The 21,747-nt window shown below is 36.8% G+C and overlaps 2 protein-coding genes across 3 annotated transcripts in view; both read right to left on the bottom strand.

Annotated features, from left to right (window-relative positions):
• Positions 1-21,747, bottom strand: part of LOC141379311 (uncharacterized) — a 701,133-nt gene that overhangs the window by 676,314 nt on the left and 3,072 nt on the right. The window lies entirely within an intron of this gene.
• Positions 1-21,747, bottom strand: part of grm1a (glutamate receptor, metabotropic 1a) — a 65,667-nt gene that overhangs the window by 7,676 nt on the left and 36,244 nt on the right. For both annotated transcript variants that reach the window (XM_002665739.7, XM_009294784.5), the window contains exons 4-7: positions 16,220-16,455; positions 10,375-10,621; positions 6,446-6,617; positions 1,040-1,166 (exon numbers count right to left, since the gene is read on the bottom strand). In XM_002665739.7, coding sequence (XP_002665785.3) covers positions 1,040-1,166; positions 6,446-6,617; positions 10,375-10,621; positions 16,220-16,455 — 782 coding nt within the window. The remainder of the gene's footprint in view (positions 1-1,039; positions 1,167-6,445; positions 6,618-10,374; positions 10,622-16,219; positions 16,456-21,747) is intronic.

The raw sequence follows: 21,747 nt of genomic DNA on the forward strand, positions 1-21,747 counted from the left end.
AAAACAAAATCGCACAGTGTGAGCCGTCCTTAAGACAATAATTTGATTAAGGTGTTTACATCAGTTACTTTTTGAATGTTGCTTTAATGATTCCGTTTTACATCTTATAGCACATAAGACGATTTATGTCATTGCATCACCACACTATCCACATTTCCTCCGGAGTTTCATGTAATTTCGGGTGTCTCATTTTTAATTAGTCGACTTTAACTGCAGTTCGTCTCTTTCAATTTCATTAAGGAACATTTCATTGGATTATATTATTGGTGTCCATGTAAACGTACACAATGTTTTTCTTCATTATGATATAAGGACAGTTGAAAAAATAAAGAATGCTCATTATTGAAGAGATCTTTGGGAAATTATGTGACCGTACCATTTAACAGACTGACAAAATTGGTGCCTTAAAATGGCTAAAGATCATAATTAAAAATTGTAAAAACTATACTATGTATGTAACATTTTAATATAATTATTCCAACAAAATTAATACATCACGTCATTGACCCTTAAGCTTCATTTGCCCTAGTTTTTCCATGTGCATGTCTTTCTTTGCATTCTGATCACTCTCATTCTCTATGACAGAGCGTCCTGTATATCCCTGAAGGGTCTCTCTCTCTTTCTCTCTCACCTTCACCATGACAGAGCTTTTTCTCCATCTCAGATCAGTCTGTCTCTCTGGTAATCAGAATTCCCTGTTGCTGCTCAGGTTTCGTGGTGAAACTGTTGAGCCTGACACACGGCTGCTGGATACTAATGGGATTCCAACCTCACCGTTATCCAGCTCTGCTAGCTGCTGCAAAGAGCTGTCAAAATAACACGCAGCTCACAGCCCAGAGGGAGAGAGAGTGTTGGGTAAGGAGGATGCGAAGGGCATAAAGACGAGTGATAGCAGTGGAGCCGCATGGAGATACGGACTAAAGCAAAGTAGGCTATGCCAGAATTGTCAATGAAATAGTGCTCTAAGTGCTTGAATGAAGAGCTATTAGATGTGTGGTTAAAAAAGGAGGATGAATGAAATGTAAACAAAGTCTCTTACCTGCCAGTTCGTCATCTGGCCACCAGCCCAGGTCACAAGCTCTGCAGGTGAACTCATCCTGAACATATTCATTATCTTTGCATGTAGTGCAGATCCAGCAACAACTCACTTCACCTTTACGGATCACCTGCAATTGGAAAACACCCAGAGCTCTGTCACAATAGTGTCAGGTATGCTAATATTTAATAGTTCCTCAGTTTAATACCAGTTAATTAATCTTATATTTAATAACAATAAAAATGTACTGATACTGGTATTAATACAGTGACATTAAACATAACAAAAAATATATTTGTTCATAGCAGGGTATAGAAAAAGCTTTAATTTGTTAACATGAGTAACTACAACAGATAACATGAACTAACAATGAACAACACTACTACAGCATTTGTTTATCTCAGGTTATCTTAATTCAAACATTTACTAATACATTGCTACAATCAAAACTCCATGGTCGAGAGTGTTAATCAATGAAAACACTTTAAAGATAATTATTTCGACATTTACTAAACCTTCACTTGTTCTGAACCTGTTTGACTTTTCTCTGTTGAACACAAAAGAAGATATTTTGAAGAAAGCTGAAAATGTAATTATTGACTTTCATAGTAGGGGTGTGAACCTATACTGGTCTCACAGTTCGGTGCGGTTATAATGTCATCGATTCAGTTCAATATCTTGATGCATTTGATGATGCTTTCCATAAACAAATTGATATTTTACTTAGCAACACAATAATTAATTTATTTATATTTGGATAAATATTTATATATTATCTGTAATACAATTCTGTCCTTCAATACAAGCAGTCAGATATATGTACTGTACCTTTATTTTACCTGCTCAAAGAAAACACTCTTTTTGAATGTAATAAACAAAACAACATGTGCATTTTTAGAAAATAAACAAGTATAAATATTTTCCCGCTTGCTTTTTGAGCGTTGTTGAATGAGTTCTTAAAGAGCCCCTATTATGGGTTCATGAACATGACCTTCCATGCAGTGCGTAACACAGCTTTAAGTGAAATGAAATACCCAGCTGATGTTTAAATCTGAAAGTGCACCGTGTTTAAAACTAATGATTCATCTATAAAAGAGTCGACTCATAGTGGGTTGAATGAATCGCCATGGTAACGAGTCTTTAGCTGTGTCGCTTTGACGTTGATACAGAAATCAAGCCATTTGTTGCGCGCACAGACCCAGGAAAATTGAAACCCCGTCCACAAACACTGTACATAGAGGAAGATAAACATTGTAACAGATCCTGGTTGAATCATGTCACAAAGACGCTGTGCTCTGAAGTGTGACGGAAAGTTAGTGTTTTTTTGTGTTATAAAGATGACGAAGTGACGAGTCAGTGGTTGAAGTTTCTTTTTGCAAAAATACCTCAGCATTATAGCTCCAGTCTTCTGCCATGTTTGCATGTTTGAATTTTTCTGACTAGTGCTTCAACAATCTACACGCTTACAATAGGGAATTCGTCGGCCGTTTGTTAAGGAAGGATCATAAAAGACTATTGATTTATAGGACTTTGTCAGTGCTTGGCAGGAACTTTACAGTACACAGTTCTTAGATCAGTTCCTTCCTCAATTTCACAAGTATACTGTACGTAACTTAAGTGTGATTAAAATGGTTGCCTCATTGTTTTCTCTAGCTTGTAATTATGTATTTAATTGTGTTTTGTTATTTGTAACCACTCCTTGTGGCTTGTACTGTATCAGGTTAATTCTTTATATTCTCGCGTGGCGCTTTGTTTATGTATTTATATACGTTTGTGAGCTTGCATTTCACTGCCGTTGCTATAACCACCATCAGCTGTCTTTCCACATGTACAGCGGTCAAGTTTCAAAATAGTTCAGCTTTTGCCACGGTGTGGATTAATACTGAATGTGTGTCAGGGAATAGAGCAATATGCTGGTGTTTAACTGCATTGTTTTAATGCACCTCTGCATAGGGCTTGTTTATAAAACGTGGTGGGCAGTTCTCTCTGTCTCATGCTGAACCCAGTCGATCAATCACAACAGACTGGGTCATCGGACCAATCAGCGCAGTTTAGCCTCACGCTAAGAAGGGTTTTGAGAACAAATGAATCACTGAACGGGGCATGTTCGGATATTTAGGTAAAAATAAATGCATATTATAAGACAATGAAAGTGTTTTTTGACATTGCATAAATATCAGAATGTTGTTGGAGACCCCCAAAACCAAAAAATTACCTTTTTAAATGCAGAACAGGGGCTCTTTAAACGCCTATCATTAGTCACACACTCAACAGTGAATGCTGCGATTGGACCTAATGGTCAGAGCTATCTATCTTGGACCTAATGGTCATAGCATTTGTTTTTCCTACTACGGATGTCAAAAGTTACCAGTTTTCACCTCTCTTCAAAACAGGCTGGTACTGTATATTTCACCAGATGTCATAACTGAGGGGGCATTTTCATCCCATTGGGGGCACTAGACCTGGTGACTGATTTTGGTCCCTCTTGTTCTTTCATTTAGGCTATTTATTCACTTGGTTATTATTACTTTGCATTACTGTCTAAGTTATTGACTTAATGGGGTAATATACCTTTTATAGTAATAATATTATGAACAGTTTCGCTATTACTGATTTTATTGATGAAGGTTATGCAGCAATACCGTTTACATAAACGCAGATGGATAATGGCTTCAGCGCCAAATGATTAGTTTAAATTTATTCTCCTTATTTCTTTTTTTGTTTTATTTTAAATAACAGAAATGTTTAACGTTTTAGGTAAAGACTTTAAACTATGCCCACAAATGCAAGCTAACCCACAGTTTGACTATTCGTATAAGCGGTAAATAAATATAGTGAAATCAGCATATCAGCATAGTCATCACGCTTCATTACCCAACCAATGGCCTATCAATGTTAGGAAAAAGTTATGTTACAATCTAATTTCTAATAATAAATATTTTATTTATTTATTTAGCTTATTTTAATAACTTGTTTTCAAGTTACATTTTTAGGACCATTAACTTACAAGTGAAAATAAAATTGATATGCTAAATGTATTTTAGTCGTTAAAATAGACCTAGAGTATATTTGCTATTTGTAGCAAATAGCAGTATAGCCCCTATTGCATATTTTTAAAAGATTATCATTCAGCCTACCTGTAGCACATGTGAGAAGTTGATCCGCAGCAAATCCACTTACTCACGCACTTTATATTTCATTTACAGTGCTGTAAACTTGACTTAGCAGGCCGATTATCTTTAAACTCAAAAGGCATTTTTAAGTGTCCTAACTTGACTGCTGCTGCACAATGGTATCTTTCTTTTTACAACTGTAACAGTGCGCTTTAGCGATTTGAAAATGAAAGCAAACATTCAAAAGGGTTCTGCGTTTTGTCAATTATATAGCTTTTAATAATATTGATAATAATGAATTTAATAAATAATTATATTAATTATTTGTGTAGACTAACATTTTAGTGTCCAACTAAACATTTTAATAGGCTACTCTAATATTAATCCCTAAATAAGAAAAGAAAGCAGAAATGACTGGCAGTTGTGTCTCTGCTAAAATTTATTTAACAGCAAATTTCTTTTGCGTTTTTTTTCCCCTTTGGAGCTCAAGAGAATTGTATTTAAAAAATTATTTAACCAAAACTCCCGTATGAGTTTAGAGTGCGCCTCCACTGCTGCATGCACATTTTAAAGGCTATCCGCTTGTTATGTGTGACGTCACGCGAAGCGGCTTCCGGGTCCAAGAGCTCTATTCAACTGAATTTGGAGACTCATGAAATGGTAATAATAAACGTTTACAAAGCGATTTAAGGCTTTTGAAAATCACGATCGCAATGTATATGTCCATGCCTAATATCCGGTGGCCAGAAAGTGATTAATTTTTTATAAATTGTTACATTTTTGGTATTTGTTATGCAGCAAGCCCAGAGATTGTTGTGTACACTATGATTTTATATAAAATTAACTTTAATGTGTGATAGGAATAAAACGTGATCCTAAATGAATGATTTCTCTACTCAAATGAGTGGCGGCTTGGACCCGGAAACAGTATTACATACGTCACAAACATGTCACCACTTAACAAGCAGATACGGGCGCACCCTGACCTGACATGGAGACCAGATCTCAGGGCTATTGCTTCCTATTAATTATTTATCTATTAATTTAACAATTTTCATAATTAAAATGCTTTTTCATATTATAAAATATCTGCTCTGAGTGTTGGAATGATGGGAGTGTTAGTAATTAATGACAGAAAGAATTTTCAGTTTTGATAGAACTACTCAAGGAGGACAGTGCCCCCTTTTGCCACCTCGTAGTGCCTGGTAGAGGTCTGCATTTCCGCGGCTGTCCCGCAGGCGCCGCAGGACCCGACCAGATTTCTGTGGCGCGGGAATAAACTTCCGAATAAATCGCGGGATCGGTCGGTAACGGGTTTAATTTGGGACGGGAGCGGGCTGTCTAGCAATATCGCGGATATTGCTATGCGAATGAGAGAGAGCGCGAGCGAGCGCCTGTGTGTGTGCTTGGTGCTTGTGTGTGTGTATGTTAGTGCGCGCGCACGCGAATGAGAGAGAGAGAGAGAGAGCTTTCCCAGATAGCAAAACACACTCGGGCCAGTACCGGCTAGATTCTCGCCTGCCAGAGACTTACCACTCAGCCCGGCTCCGGCTGCCAGACTCCGGATGCTTGTGGACTCACTGCCCGATTCCGGCCCGAATCAATCGGGCCAGATGCGGCGGCCGTAAGCGAGCTGACGCTGCCGCATCCGCGCCTGAATCGGCCCGAGAGTAATGTGCGCTGCGGCCCGGAGCTGGCGCGACTCAGTATTTATATACCTTTATATAAAACCTTTTGGTATTACATTGGTACTTGATACATGGTATTACAAGCCTTTGAGTTGATATAACAGCAAACGCCTGTGTGTCTGCTTGGTGCTTGTGTGTGTGTTAGTGTGCACGCGCGCGTATGAGAATGAGATTTGTCTGTGTGTGTGTGCTTGGTGCTGTGTGTGTGTGTTTATACAGACAGCTTGCCTGTCTGGACTGTATAGCAGGGGGATTTTCGGTTTTGTTCTCCCCCGCTCTTTAGCGGGATCGGGCGCGGCGGGCAGAAAACGGGGAGGGTCGGGCAGCGGGACAATAAATTCTTAATATAAGCGGGAGCGGTCGGGTTCGGGCTAAAACCTGGCGGTTGCGGGCGGGAGCGGGATTCAAGATTTAGTCCCGCGCAGATCTCTAGTGCCTGGCCTACTTCATAATATCTTCCAACAGAACAAAACAGCCATAATTGTTTGAACCCACTTGAGGGTGAGCAAATGGTGAGTAAATTTTGATCTTTGGGTGAACTATCCCTTTAAAGTTTTTACATCTGAAGAGAGATTATCTATGGTTTTACTTTTGTGCAACATACATACCTTTATCTGTCCCTTGGAGCACGGCTCACTGCAGACGGATCGAACCATCTCCGTTCGATTTGTCATGAGTTTATAATCACTGATGCTCAGGAGACCTTCATGCCACGACCCCACATTAATGTAATCAAAGCGGCCTATCTCCTCCACATACTGCAGATTCATAATATCATACCTAGAGGAGAAGAAAAGTCAGGGAGAGAAAAAAAAGTGAAACAACAAGTCTGCCATGATAAGTAGCTCAGCACCACTAAAGCCTCGGGACTAGCAAGAGGCAGAGTTCACACTTTTACCATGTTCACACATCCAAGTCTCTCAACTTTGCATCCTCCACCTGGGATATGAATCCACAACCTCCCGAGTGCTCGGTCCACTCATCCATACTAATGACACTCACTATACTACTGAGTGTCACAAATGCAAACGTGTGCTCAGGGCAGCAGCGGAGCTGTCATCTTTTGTTCGTGTACAGCCAGGGTGACAGGAGCTGACCACATCAGGGTATTGGACTGGAGAGGACTGAAGCATCCCCTCCAGACAAGGCAATCTGTTCCACTCCAAGCCTATTACCATCCGATACGCACCTCTTTACATGTGTTGGCTAGGGTGCCAAGTCTAACCTGAGAGGATGTATGACCAAATTTTGCCTCAGAAAATTTGTCCTCAAAATGGTCAATGTCACACTGGCCACAGGGCTGCGACATTAAACTAGCTTTATTCCAAAATGCAGCAATCTGCATGGCCACTTTCTTAATACTCATGGAAACACTTGATTTGGAAAAAAAGGCAATTTTGTGTTAGCATGTTGCTAAGCTAACAGTGCCATAATCCAATAATAAAAATGAATAAGATACAAGCTTTTGAGTTAAACAGTCTAAATGATAAATTTTGTTTATGAAGCATAACTATGATAGCTGGTATGTTCTGGTATAGCTTGTAAGGATTGCTTTAAATTGGATTTTGGCACTTTCAGACTGGAAGACCAGCTGGCTGTCAAGATAAATCAGTTAAACTAATTAAGATCATTCATAAAGCAATGTAGCAACTTCAGACAAAACTGGGTTTGGATTAGCATGTTGCTAACATCATGATATTTGATAGTCTTCAGAAACAATTTTTGTTATGCCGGTGTTCTGTCGATTTGTTCTACCTTGTCAAATTGTCCTACCTCGCATTAAAAAAGTAGGTAGCACATTTTGATGACGCAATATGCTACACATCAGATTTTGCTACCAGTGTAAATTTTAGTCTGGAGTAGGTTGAAAATCTCTTCACATCCTTATAGCAATCAATAAATTAAGTGCTCCAAATATATTTAGATGTATTTTAATATTTTGTGCAATGTGTAGGTCCTTATATGTAATGTGTTTGTCCTGCCTGCCTGTCAAAATATGTAATTGCGTAGTTCCGTGCACCCTGTTCACACAGAAAGGATTATGCGCAGGCAAACAACAACCTATCAGCTTTTCAAGCTTGGTATTGTAGTTACTAACGGTATTATGAAGTTTTTTCTAATAAATGTTACGTTATGTTTTGTAATGATGTTGTCTTCTATGTTTGGGAGACATGAATTAGGATGGTGATTTGCAGGTTGAGACAGCTATCAGGCTAATGTTTGCATTTTTCAAGATCTACTTCAGACCCTCAGAACTACAGGAGAAGATCTTGACTTGGCCACTGAAAGCAGCCAAAAGGACATTCGGACAACATGTAAAGTAGTTCGATTTCATTCATTCATTTTCTTGTCGGCTTAGTCCCTTTATCAATCTGGGGTCCCCACAGCGGATTGAACCGCCAACTTATCCAGCACGTTTTTTACGCAGCGGATGCCCTTCCAGCCGCAACCCATCTCTGGGAAACATCCACAAACACTCATTCAAACTCATACACTACGGACAATTTAGCCAACCCAATTCACCTGTATGGCATGTCTTTGGACTATGGGGGAAACCGGAGGAAACCCACGCGAACGCAGGGAGAACATGCAAACTGCACACAGAAACGCCAACTGAGCCGAGGATCGAATCAGCGACCTTCTTGCTGTGAGGCGACAACACTAACTACTGCGCCACTGCTTCGCCCCGTAGTTAGATTTGTTCAGTTTAATGTTACAAGTAGGGATGTGAATATATAAAGTCAGCATCATTACAATAACCAACTGCCTGCGAGTTTTTGTTTACACTAAGTGCTTTAAGCTAAACTCTTGGACATCTTTTAAAGCATCAGTGGACATTACACATTTTTGAAAATGTGTTTAAATGATCTTGATAAACACATTTTGTTTTATTTTGATGTAATATGTACTGTACATATACACATTACATTTCTGGAAGCTTGTTTTTTATCACTGAATTAAAAAAAGGCCATTGTAATTTTTTTTTTCATCTTACAATTCTGACAATTCTTTGAGTTTACTACAAGTACAAATACACTCATCAGCCACTTTATTGGCTACACCTGTCCCACTACTCATTAACTCAAATTTCTAATCAGCTAATCACATGGCAGAAACTCACTGCATTTAGGCATAAAGACATGGTCAAGTCGATCTGCTGCAGTTTAATCAAAGAAAGATGATCAATCAAGAAAGGTGATTTCAGTGACTTTTAACGTAGCATGGTTGGTGGTACCAATGAGGCTGTTCTGATTATTTCAGAAACTGCTGATCTACTTGGATCTTCACGCACAACCATCTCTAGAGTTTACAGAGAATGGTCCGAAAAATAAAAAATATCCAGTGAGCGGCAGTTCTGTCGGCGCAAATGCCTTGTTGATGACAGAGATCAGAGGAGAATGGCCAGACTGGTTCGAGCTGATAGAAAGGCAACAGTAACTCAAATTAAACACTTATTAGAACAAGGTGTGCAGAACAGCATCTCTGAATGCACAACATGTCAAACCTTGAGGCAGATGGGCTACAGCAGCAGAAGATGGGTGTCACGCCTGTCAGCTAAGAACAGGGAAACCGAGGCTACAATTCACACCGGCTTACCAAAATTGGTCAATAGAAGATTAGAAAAACGTTGCCTAGTCTGATGAATTTTTTCCTGCTATGACATTCTGCTATGAAATTCTGATGGTGGGGTCGGAATTTAGCTTCAACAACATGAAAGCATGGATCTATCCTGCCTTGTATCAACGGTTCAGGCTGGTGGTGGTGTAATTTTGTGGGGGATATTTTCATGGCACACTTTGGGCCCGTTACTACCAATTGAGCATCGTGTCAACGCCACAGCCTCCTGAGTATTGTTTCTGACCATGTCCATCCCTTTATGACCACAGTGTTCCCATCTTTTGATGACTACTTCCAACAGGATAACACACCATGTCATAAAGCGCAAATCATCTCAGACTGGTTTCTTGAACATGGCAATGAGTTCACCATACTCAAATGGCCTCCACAATCACCAGACCACAATCCAATAGAGCACCCTCTACAATGTCGCGAAACGGGAGATTCGCATCATGGATTTGTAACCTGACAAATCTACAGCAACTGCATGATACTATCATGTCAATATCTCTGAGGAATCTTTCCAGTACCTTGTTGATTCTATACCACAAAGGATTAAGGCAGTTCTGAAGGCAAAAGGAGGTCCAACCCGATACTAGTAAGGTTTACCTAATAAAGTGGCCAGTGAGTGTAAATGTATATGTAAACTCGTACTAAAAACTTCCTAAACTTACAAAAAAAATTGTCAAAATTCTGAGATTAAAAAGGCGCTGTTAACTTTCTATATACTTTTTTGAAACAAGTTTTCAAAAAAGATTGTCACAATGCATTCTGGGACTTCTTTCTCCACAAAGGACGAATGTGAGGTTAAAACTAAAGTATGTAAGGATGCAGAATGATTAATTTATCAACCTTTCAGCACACTACGTTTAGAAGCAGAGCACTAGTACATTTTCAACACATTATTCCTGCCATTTACCTCCCAGGTGAGTCTCCATTTACATCAAAGTAGATTTCCTCCCCAGACACGCCACTAAAGGAGGTCTTCAGAAGATAGTCCAGCAGTTTACTGCCGTCAATCGGATCCATTGCCTCGCACAGGCCAGAGTGTTCTGGGCACATCTCTCTGTGCATATCATGAAGACCATGAGCCATCGCGTAAATCGCATTGATCACAAAGCCCATCTTACTGTCCTGGACGTAGTTGTCTTTCAAGCTCTCGTTTCCTGCCAGGGAAAGATTTTAAAGCAGAATGAGGAAGAGAATGCATCGTGATAGTCATATGTGTGCCACTCTGCCTCCATCCATACAAGATTTATTTACTTTAACTGTTGGATTTGCTGACAATTTAGAAAATAAAAAATTCTGGATGATGGACGGATTAAATTACCCAGAAAAATTAAGTACAGCCAGAGGCTCCATGCTGTCAGAATATAAACCAATAAATTAGCAAATGTCTGATTATTACGGAGTGACTAAAGGCAGACTGTCACTTTGTCTTAATTTATATATAATATTATGGCCCTAATATTAAAATATGATCACATTTAACACACTGAGGGGAGAGAGTGAACAAAGGGAAGAGAGAGTCCCGCTGGCAGGCTGGCAAACTACATGCTATCATGGAGTTTCATATCTTAGCACTGGCAAGCCATTGGACAAAAGCCATATTCATAAGTCAGCGATGGAAAAGCCATTCCAGTGCTGCATAAATATTCAAGAGAAATCAGAGGCAAGAAAATAAGTTTTAGTCATAAGTCATTTACACTGCAGATCTTGATGGTCAATTCCGATTTTGTTACTGTATCTGATGTTTTTGTTGATCAGCTTACATCATCTTTTAAAAGGGACTTCTGCATTGTCTGCATTTACACTGCACACATTGACAAGATGAAATGACCAGGAAAAAAGAGCGGGCGCTGACTGACAGCTGATAATAAAAGAGCACCCTTTTCTCCGTTCCTGTATTTAATCTGTTTGCAGGGTTTCATTTATTATTTTTTTGACAAGTTGTTTTACTATAGTTTATGACAGAAAATATCTCATTTGGCCATCTTCATTTAATCTAGGCTTTTTAAACCAGAAGGCATCTTAATGTAATGTCCATGGCTTGATTTATGCATGTGATGTATGCAACAGTTTTATATATTGTTTACATTGTGCACTCGCTAACATGCTTGAATACTTGTGCTATATGACAATATAAATGTTTTTGTTTTTTTCGGAAAATCCGACATATCCGCTTACACTGCAGACACGAGGGCACAGATCTGATTCATATTGGATAAATTTCCACATATGAACAAGGCCTTATTCTGATTTGAGTAAATCCCAATCCATGTAATTTTTTTCCTGCTTAAACGTACATGAGCCATATCTGATCTGTGCCGGATTTGAGTCATTTGAACCATGCAGTATAAATGCAGCCATAGATTCATTATTAACATTTCACCTTATTTAAATTAAGTTCCATTATCTGCATAAGAAAACAAAATTATAATAAATTAAAATAATATTAATCATAATAATGGTCTTTTATTTGTTCATTTGTTTGTTCATTGTCTTGTTTCTCAAGTAAAATGAATTTTAATTACTTAAGACAAACTTATTTTTCACAAATATTAAATATTTAAAATTCTTAAAGCATAAATCATAATCAAAGCTTATTGATATTTTTGCTCAAATAAATAATAATAATAATAATATTATTAATAATAATAATAATTATAATAATAATTGTTATTTATTTATTTATTTATTTATTTATTTATTGTCTTGTTTCTCAAGTAAAACAAATCTTATCTATTCATCCTTAAGACAAAATCATTTCTCATACACATTAAGTATTTTTAATTCTTAATGCATAAATTATAATCAAAGCTTATTGATATATTTTGATCAAAGGAATTGTAATAGTAATAATAATTGATTTTTATTTATTTATTTATGTGTGTATTTATTGTCTTGTTTCTCAAGCAAAACAAATCTTAAATATTCATCCTTAAGACAAAATAATTTCTCACAAACATTAAATATTTTAAATTCTTAAAGCATAAATTATAATCAAAGCTTATTGATATTTATGCTCAAAGACATAATAATAATGATTATTATTATTGTTATTTATTTATTTATTTATTTATTTACTTATTTATTGTCTTGTTTCTCAAGTCAAACAAATCTTATCTATTCATCTTTAAGACAAAATTATTTCTCACATACATTAAATATTTTTAATTCTTAATGCATAAATCATAATCAAAGCTTATTGATATATTTTGATCAAAGGAATTGTAATAGTAATAATTATTGTTATTTATTTATTTATTTATTTGTGTATTTATTGTCGTTTCTCAAGCAAAACAAATCTTTAATATTCATCCTTAAGACAAAATTATTTCTCACAAACATTAAATATTTTAAATTTTTAAAGCATAAATCATAATCAAAGCTTATTGATATTTATGCTCAAAGACATAATAATAATAATAATGATAATTGTTATTTATTTATTTATTTATTTATTTATTTATTGTCTTGTTTCTCAAGTCAAACAAATCTTAACTATTCATCCTTAAGACAAAATAATTTCTCACATAAATTAAATGTTTTTAATTCTTAATGCATAAATCATAATCAAAGCTTATTGATATTTATGCTCAAAGAAATAGTAATAATTCATTTTTCAATGAGTATGAAAAACAAATGTTACTTATACAGTCCTACTAAAGTAAATATGAATTATTCTAGGAATATTTTGATACTTATACAGGAAGACAAATTACTGATTAAAAAATATTTTCTGCAGTGAATAAATAAACTGTGTGAACTCTTCACTCTCACACACATGCAGATGGTGTAAGTACATTGTTACAGTACACTGTGATTGTGTCTTTTTTTCAAGCTTGCACTTTGTGACAGCATTTTTCTCTTTGTGCAACAAGCATCTCTTGTGCTCTCAGTGCCATCAAGCCAACATTACAAGCAGCACAGAAAAGCTGGACTGATATCTTCCTTCGGCAGTGTATACTGTCTGACTTTGCTTGACTTTTAGGCTAAATTAAAGTCTTATAGATACAGCGTGTGAAAAAGAAAATGTGATCGATATCAATCTGATGCCTTTCCAAGTGGATGCTCAGGGACAAGGAGCTTAGAGGCAAGTTTTGACAGAAATGCCCATATATGTATTTTTAAAGGGGTCTAGCTATTTAAGACAATGATGAAACTAGCTGATTATTTCCATCACAACTTTACTTACTCTAAATGTCTCTGCATATTACACTGCTCTGAACTGCATATCTTCTTCATAAATGAGAACAGCTCTGCCAATAAAAGAAGCCCAACACAGTCCAACCTATTGTGCTGTCTGTTGCCATAGTGAAGTGCTTCTTCAGTGCAGGTATCATAACATCATAATGTCTCTCATCAACTCTCACTTACCACCATGATGCTCTTTCAGAAGAGGAGAACAATAACAAACTATAAGCTCTTGGCACTTGTTAGTAAAACAATTCAAAACTATCCAAATACATTCAGGCAGTACACCGTAATCTAAAACATCTTGCTGCCTTAATTTTTTTTTGTTACTTTTCTAGTCATCTCAACTTACATCATTCAAATTGACTTAAAGTATTAAGCTTTAAACATTATATAAACTAAATAATTTAGTTGAAACCTGACTCTTAAAATAAGTCAAAAGTAACATGAAAACATTTCCATTTTCAGTGAAAATTAGACTACATTTGTTATTAGTGTCTGGGTATTTTAATACAAAAAAATACAACTAGTAGAAATATTAACTGGCAGAAGCAGCATTTAGTTTTCTCTCAAGCGCTGTCTCAATGATAAAAGTGTTTAGTAAAGAAGCAAAAAAAAAAAAAAGTGAAAATTTCTATGTGTGTAAGGCAGAGAACAATTCTTTGGAAAGCACAAAAGACAAAAGGGCACAACTCTGTTTACCTATATCACCTTTTAAAGCGTCGACCAGAAGACAATTACATGGGGGAAAAAATGGAGTGAAATATACAGTTACCATAAGTATTCAGAAAAATATCGACATGCATAGAGTGCACTCCTAAAAAGTAATTTCTTACTTTATATATTGTGAGAATAAGATAATTGTTTAACTTTACTGTTTCAAAGAGGTCAAGAACTGATTAATCCAATTCCCTTGATTTTTTTGACAGATCATTGAGCTATTATAAAAAGTCCTTTAAATTTAAGTAATCAAAAAGTTTTTGTTAGTCCAATAGAACACTGTAAAATACATTAAGTTAAGGTAACTCAAACGGGCTGAGGAAACCGACTGCAACAAACCATTTGAGTTTTTAAAAAAAAACTAATTTATATGAGTACTGTGAATTTACTCTGATTACGTTGAATTAATGAGGTATTTCATTAACTCGTTACCTTCAACACTGAGTTCAAAACTTTTTTTAAATGAGTAGAAGTAACTTTTAGTCAATTTTGAGTTAACTACACTCATTTCCTTTGATAAAGTTGACTTTTGGGTTTTACAGTGTAGGAACAATTTAGGATTAACTTGTTTTTACAAACCAGGCACACTTAGAAACTAAACTTTCATGCTGTGCTGACTATAAAGTGTTTTTTCATGATGTGTCATTAATATATAATAATGGCAAGAATATACACAATAAATCAAATGAAACTTGCATATTTTGCTATTTTATTGCTGCTAAAATATTTTGGGCTGTTCTAATCAGTCAGACTGGATTAAATGTTTACTACAGACTGACAAAGGTGAAAAAACAAATCAAGCAGAAGACAGATCAAACAGTCTGAGGAACAAAAGGTGTTTGTGATTGGCCAAACTAAACCAGGATTTTCAGGGCAATAATCTTGACAACATTCATGTTTGCTCTTATTATTTACAGTCAAGCAAGTTACAAAATTAGGTTAAAATCATAATTAAAATTTCTCATATGTATCTTATAACACATATTACCCATTTTGCTCCTTATATGACCTACTTATTGCCTTAGCTAAGGTCCAATCCCAATTCTATTTCATACCCCTATGCCTAAGCCTTCCCTTTAGCTCTTGAAACAGAGTGTAAATGGGTAATGATGGAAATATTCTCCTAAGAAATGGGACACCACTACTACATGTAACACATCATAATATGTTGTCACTAGCTGCAAGACAACTGATACAGCCTAGAAACATAAAATGTGCAGCACACTGCTCTTTAGTATAGCTCTTTAGTTTACAACTGAAAAGTGTGTTTGTTGTGATTGGCCTTACTCGCAAAGTTGTTTGAGGTTCCTGTGCATTTATGCAGTAGTCATATTCATGGATGCACATGGACCACATTATTAATGTAAGATTGTTTTTATTAAAAAGTCTTGCTTTTTTAACATTTCCCTTGCTCGGTTTTGCAGCCATGCTGCTGCTGTAGCTGGTGTAATCAGGAAAATATCTCATACCCCTTTATTGGTAGTGTTGTTCTAAAAAAATCTCTGCTATAGGGCCCTTCCCCTTATCACTACGGCTCCAAACAAAAGAGATTTGGGACACCCCTACCCCTTCACTTGATTGGGATTGGGACTTACAGTTCTATAAACCATCACGCCTATTCAAATGCTGTTCTGATTAGGGGTGAAAACAGGACACAAAATAGCCTATTGCTTCTAAATAATGATGTTTTTGACATTTTGAAATAATTGTGGACCTCAGAGAACATTAGAACGTATTTAAAAAGGCAGTTCATGACCTCTTTACACTGTAGACTCATATAAAACTGTTACTGATGTCTTACATATTCACATCAGCATCATTTGAGCGGCTTTTGGTTCTTCGTTTACCTGTGCAGATTTTCTGGTAGTTATGGTTCTCCTGAGGATGACCGGGGATTCGGCATTGGAAACGGTACTGCCAGAACTCTGCAAACCATGGGTTCCTTTTGTTGGTGTCCAAACGCAGCTTCAGAAAGTAGTCATTGAATGACTGCACTTCTTCTGTTTGTAACTTCATTGTAATCCCACCATCTGCTTCCTGCTCATATCCTTCTACCACCTCATCACGATCTGCCCAGCCATCACTTCAAAAGGAGAGAGAGAAAGAGAAAACATAAGATGTCAAAGGATGAAGAATCTCTGTCAAAAAGATCCTCTGTACAAACACGGCTTTTATATTATTTTATAGAAATGAAATTCACCAGCGGGCAACAAAATATTTCTGTGTTGGGCTGTTAGTAAGTGCTTGTTTTTAGATTATCAAATTTAACCATGATAATAAAGTGAACATTTTGAGATTTTGTAAACGTATAAAACATTTAAACACAAGAGTTTTGAGATATTAAACTTTATTTGCAACGTTGAATGTTTTTGCATTTCAAATCATTTTCCTTCGGCTTGGTCCATGATTTATTCAGGGGTCACCACAGCGGAATGCACCACCAACTACTTTGGCACTTGTTTTATCCATTCTAAATTATAAAAGATAAAATGGTGGAACATGTCAAAGACCCTAAATGTATTCTTAATTTTGATATATAATACTTACTGATAAAATACTATATCAAAATCTCCTCAAGTTTGTAAATGGGGATTTTTAGAATATGTGGGTAATTATTTTTGCAGGAACCATTAATTAACATTTAATTTGGTTCAGAGGGAAAACTCATACTGTAATACTGTAATTTCTTTTCAATCACATTTTAACACCACACTCTAATACCGTAAAGCAGGGGTGTAAAACTCCCATCTTAAGCCGCAGTCACACTCGAGTTTGAGCATGCGAACTTCTTTAGGACGACGCTGCAAAAAGGGATGGGATTAAACAAGATGATTGGTTGTTTAAAAAGCAAGCGATTGGTCCTTATATTAAATTTCTGTCCAGAGAGGTCATGTTTTGATCTTCGACTGGTCTCACGCAGTTAAGTGATGTGGTTTCGCAGGTGAAAATTTACCAAGCTTGAACTTTGCATCGCAGTAAACACCGAAACTTGCAGCACCAGCTTGCATTTCCGGTCTGGCGCATTTGTGTGCATATGAATGGAAGTCTACAGGGAGAAAAGTCCAGTGTGACCACAGATTTAGTTTCAGCCTTGCTTCAACACACTTATCTGTAGATTTCAAACAAGTCTAAAGAACTCAATTAGTTTGATCAAGTGTGTTTAATTAGGAATTAAGCTCAACTGTGCAGAGATGCGGCCCTCCAGTAGATTTGACACCCCTAGCTTAAAGGGATGGTTCACCCAAAAAATTTTAAATAATTTATTATTTACTCACCTTCAAGTGGTTTCAAACCTTTATGAGTTTCTGAATTTTGTTGAGCACAAATAAAGATAATTTGAAGAAAGATGAAAAACAAATGCTATTAAAAATCGATGGCTTCAGGTTTTCAGCTTTTCTTTTGTGTTCAACAGAAGAAAGTCAAACAGTGAAAATTGAAATAAGTAGATGGTGAGTAAATAACGATAGAATTGTCATTTTTGAGTGAACTATCCGATTAATATTTTAAACATGGATTTAGTAAGCACTCATTATCACCTTAATATGATCCTGACCGGATCAATGCCTCTTGTGTCCATTCAAAATAGAACCCCAGGCAAAGAATTCTGGCTCAGATTTGGCATAAAGGAGGCATTCATCCGGCACTGGTGTAACAGGTTATAAAAATGCTTCTCCTTGCTTTTCTTTTATGTACATGGCCCTTTAATTCTAAATGCCTCCCTCTCTGTTCATTGGCTGGTTGCATGTTATAAACTAGTTCCGGACAGGTCATTATTATTCGCGCCAGCTAAGAGACTGGTTGTGGTGAGTAAGTGCTAGAATAAAATATATATATATTGTTGATCTTTTTGTTTTTATTATTCACAATGTATCATTGCAGGACGACATGTTAGACTGCTGGAACTGATCACTGTATTTTTACTCTGTTTACCAGGTACATGATTTAATATTTACTACTGTGTTTCTGAACTCAAGTTGTATGTTTGCTTGATTATTATTCGCGCCTGCTAGAGAGTGGTCGTGGATGACATGTTAGACTGCTGGAACTGATCACTGTGTTTTTACTCGGTTTACCATAATAAAATGATCCGTCCAAGGCGTGATTTGGTATCAGATCTGATTTGGTGTTGTCCTTACTGTACACAACGCAAAGGAAACTAAGTACTAACCGTTACACTGGCGTACAGCATGTGGGCCAAACATGGCCCGGGTTTGGCAGAGGTGGCACCGTCTTTAAGGCGGCACACATGATTTGGGCCAGATGTAAAAAGTAGTATTTGGCCCAGATGTTAAAAATTGCACGCCCATAGTGTGGGTTTATTAATTTCGTTGCAATTGTAGCACACCAACCTACATGTATCTGGCACAGGTCAGGCCCAGTTATAAGTTATTAACTTGGCTGAGACTTAGCCCAGATATGGTCCATGTTTGGCCCGTGTCTGGAAGCCAGACTTGTTTAGTCCTGTAATTCACTGCGGCATGTGGGCCAAGTAAAACCTGATTGTGTGGGCCAGAAAAATTTCACTATGTACTGTAGGACCTTTCAAAAACTTTCACATTTTCCAAAAAAATCCCAAAATACAAGTCATTTCATAAAGTTGTCACAGAGTAAGAATATTCGAATAACTCAATGTTGACAAAACTGTCAGGATAAAACCTTATAATTCCAAGGTGACCATAAATAGAGAAGCATTTTTACTGCAGAATTATGGTCTTTCACTCTTCGTTCTCCAGTCACATATTTCACACAGTCATCAGTTTTTCCTTATGTTTTGTTATCCTATGAATATATTTCTCCATTATTTTCTGCTCGCCTAACTTTCTGGCTTCTGCGCACCCCAGCGGTACCTTTCACCACACATGATATCATAGAGCGAATTAGACAAAATTACCTTTAGAGGCTTCGACCTAAAATACATCTCCCTAAACAGCTTTGCACCCCACAGTAGAGCGGAAAATGGCAGAGATTAGATAGAGTAGAGCTCTACAGAGACTTTTATTACCTCTATAAATAATGAATGAGGTGAAGCTCAGGTAGTGGCTCACTGTGCTCTTATGATAGGCAGATCTGGCAGTGTCCTGAGGCTGAAGCCTGGCTAACTAGAGCACTGATGGAACATACTGTAGGAGGACAGCAGTGGTTTGATTTCATCGCAGCATGATCCCTTCCCTAATTCTCTGCTTTGATTAATCTCAACATCTTCATCTTCCCCATCGGTTTCAATTTTTTTGCTTTCGATTCTTTTCACTGCACACTTTTTTATTTAAGTTGTGCTTTTTTTTACTATATTATAGCAGTGCTTCCCATACTTAAATCCTATCTATTCTTTTTTTTCTCTGCTTTAGTTTTTTCCTTTCCTGTAGTTTTTTTGTTGCCTTATATTACAGTAAGAAACAGTAATGACATTTATAATGTTAAAACAGTAAACATATTTTGCATAATTTAACACTTAGATATTGCTTGATAATATTAGCAAGTTTGGCATGCTGTCCCAGGAGAGAACCCTGAGCTCTAAGATAATTGAGCCCAGGGCTCACGCCTGGTCGAAAAGCATGTAAGGGGTTACGAGATTAGGTAGTTCTTGAGCTCCCCCTAGTACAGGGGTGGCCAACCCTGTTCCTGGAGAGCCACCACCCTGCAGATTTCAGTTGCAACCCATATCAAACACACCTGCCTGTAATTATCACGTTGTGATCAGGTTCTAATTAATTGGTTCAGGTGTGTTTGATATGGGTAGCAACTGAAATCTGCAGGAAGGTGGCTCTCCAGGAGGGTTGGCCACCCCTGCCCTATTAAAAGAGGAAAGGGGGAAGATGGAGTGGATGGGGGATTTATTCAGAAAACGAAGATAAGAGAGCAATTTTAGACAGGCTACTTATTGTGAGTTTGGATTAATCCGATTGGCTTTGATGATGATGTTTGATGAAAAACAAGAATGACTGAGCATTTAAACAAAAATGTGTCACTGTTCAAGAAAGAAAATGCAATACATAACATTGCAATAACAATATTTGAGGGCATATACTTGTTTTTGCCAAATATTTACATATATTCTGTTTTCTATGCATTTTCTTTATAGAAAAGGAAATCCTATATCTACAATAAATGCATCTTTTCTCTACACCGTTTTCCCATAGTGCAGACTATGAAAATGGGGGCGTTTAGAAGCGATGACACACATTTAGTCATCTGAAGTAATCATGTGACCCATCCAGCCTAAAGCAAGATGGTGGATGACGGTGAACTGCCATTGGTTTAGCTGCTCTCCAGTTTGATAGCATTGTTAAAGATTAATGTCAGCTTGTACATACTTCAGATTCTTCAGTGGAGACCAAATGGTTTTTCGCAGTTGCTGTTTGGTGGTGAACAGTTTTACTCATGCGTAGCACATCGATCTAAGCATTTTGAAGGCATTTTAGAGTGAACAAGCAAATTTTGGAAAACGCTTTTGTTTGCAGAGAGTGTATTTAAATGAAAACACTGTATCAGGATTAGAGTAGATGTATTTTACTGCTGTAATTTCAGTGCAGTTTAGTGAATCTTCTCTAACATCCTAATAAAAAAGAATCAGCTATATGAACCACTTAATGAAGAAGCAAACATCATAGCTTGCATTGTGTATGATGTTGCATGCTAAAAAACAATAAAACTAAAGATGTAATTAACTGCAATATACAGTTGAAGTCAAGAGTATTAGCCATCCTGTAAATTTCTTTTTCTTTTTTAAGTATTTCAAACAATATGTAAAATAAAGTAAGGAATTTTTCCACAGTATTTCCTATAATATTTTTTCTTCTGGAGAAAGTCTTATTTGTTTTATTTAAGCTAGAATAAAAGGGATTTTGATAATAATAATAATAATAATAATAATAATAATAAGGTTAATTGTAATGTGAAGTGGACGCTGACATCAAAGGTGCGGATCCAAATGCAAGGTTTATTACACAGAGAATAGTCAGGCAAGGAACAGACAAACACTGGTACACAGATGTATACAGGCAATCCTAAGTTGTAGTTAGGCGAGTGGTCAGAAGAGTGGTCAGAAAGCAGGCAGCAGACAACATAAAACGAACAAAACAAAGACAGAAGGCAAAGCAACGAAACACCTCGTAATGTTCACAATCAGTGTAACAAGACTCAGCAATGAAGAGTGCGTGTGTGCTGTGTATATAGTCCTTGTAATCAGTCCATAATGATCCTCCAGCTGTGAGTGTGTGCAATCAAAAGAATCTGGAACAGGTGCGTGTAAGCGGTGCATGACTAGTACTTGTACTCATTGTAATAGCGGAACACAGCTGCTGCGCTCGTGCATCTAGGTTAATCATGAACAACTCAGTGCGCATGCGCTAGTTGCACTATCACGGTCTGATTATGT

This window comes from Danio rerio, chromosome 20 (genome assembly GCF_049306965.1).
Source record: "Danio rerio strain Tuebingen ecotype United States chromosome 20, GRCz12tu, whole genome shotgun sequence".
In the NCBI taxonomy this organism is placed as follows: Eukaryota; Metazoa; Chordata; class Actinopteri; order Cypriniformes; family Danionidae; genus Danio; species Danio rerio.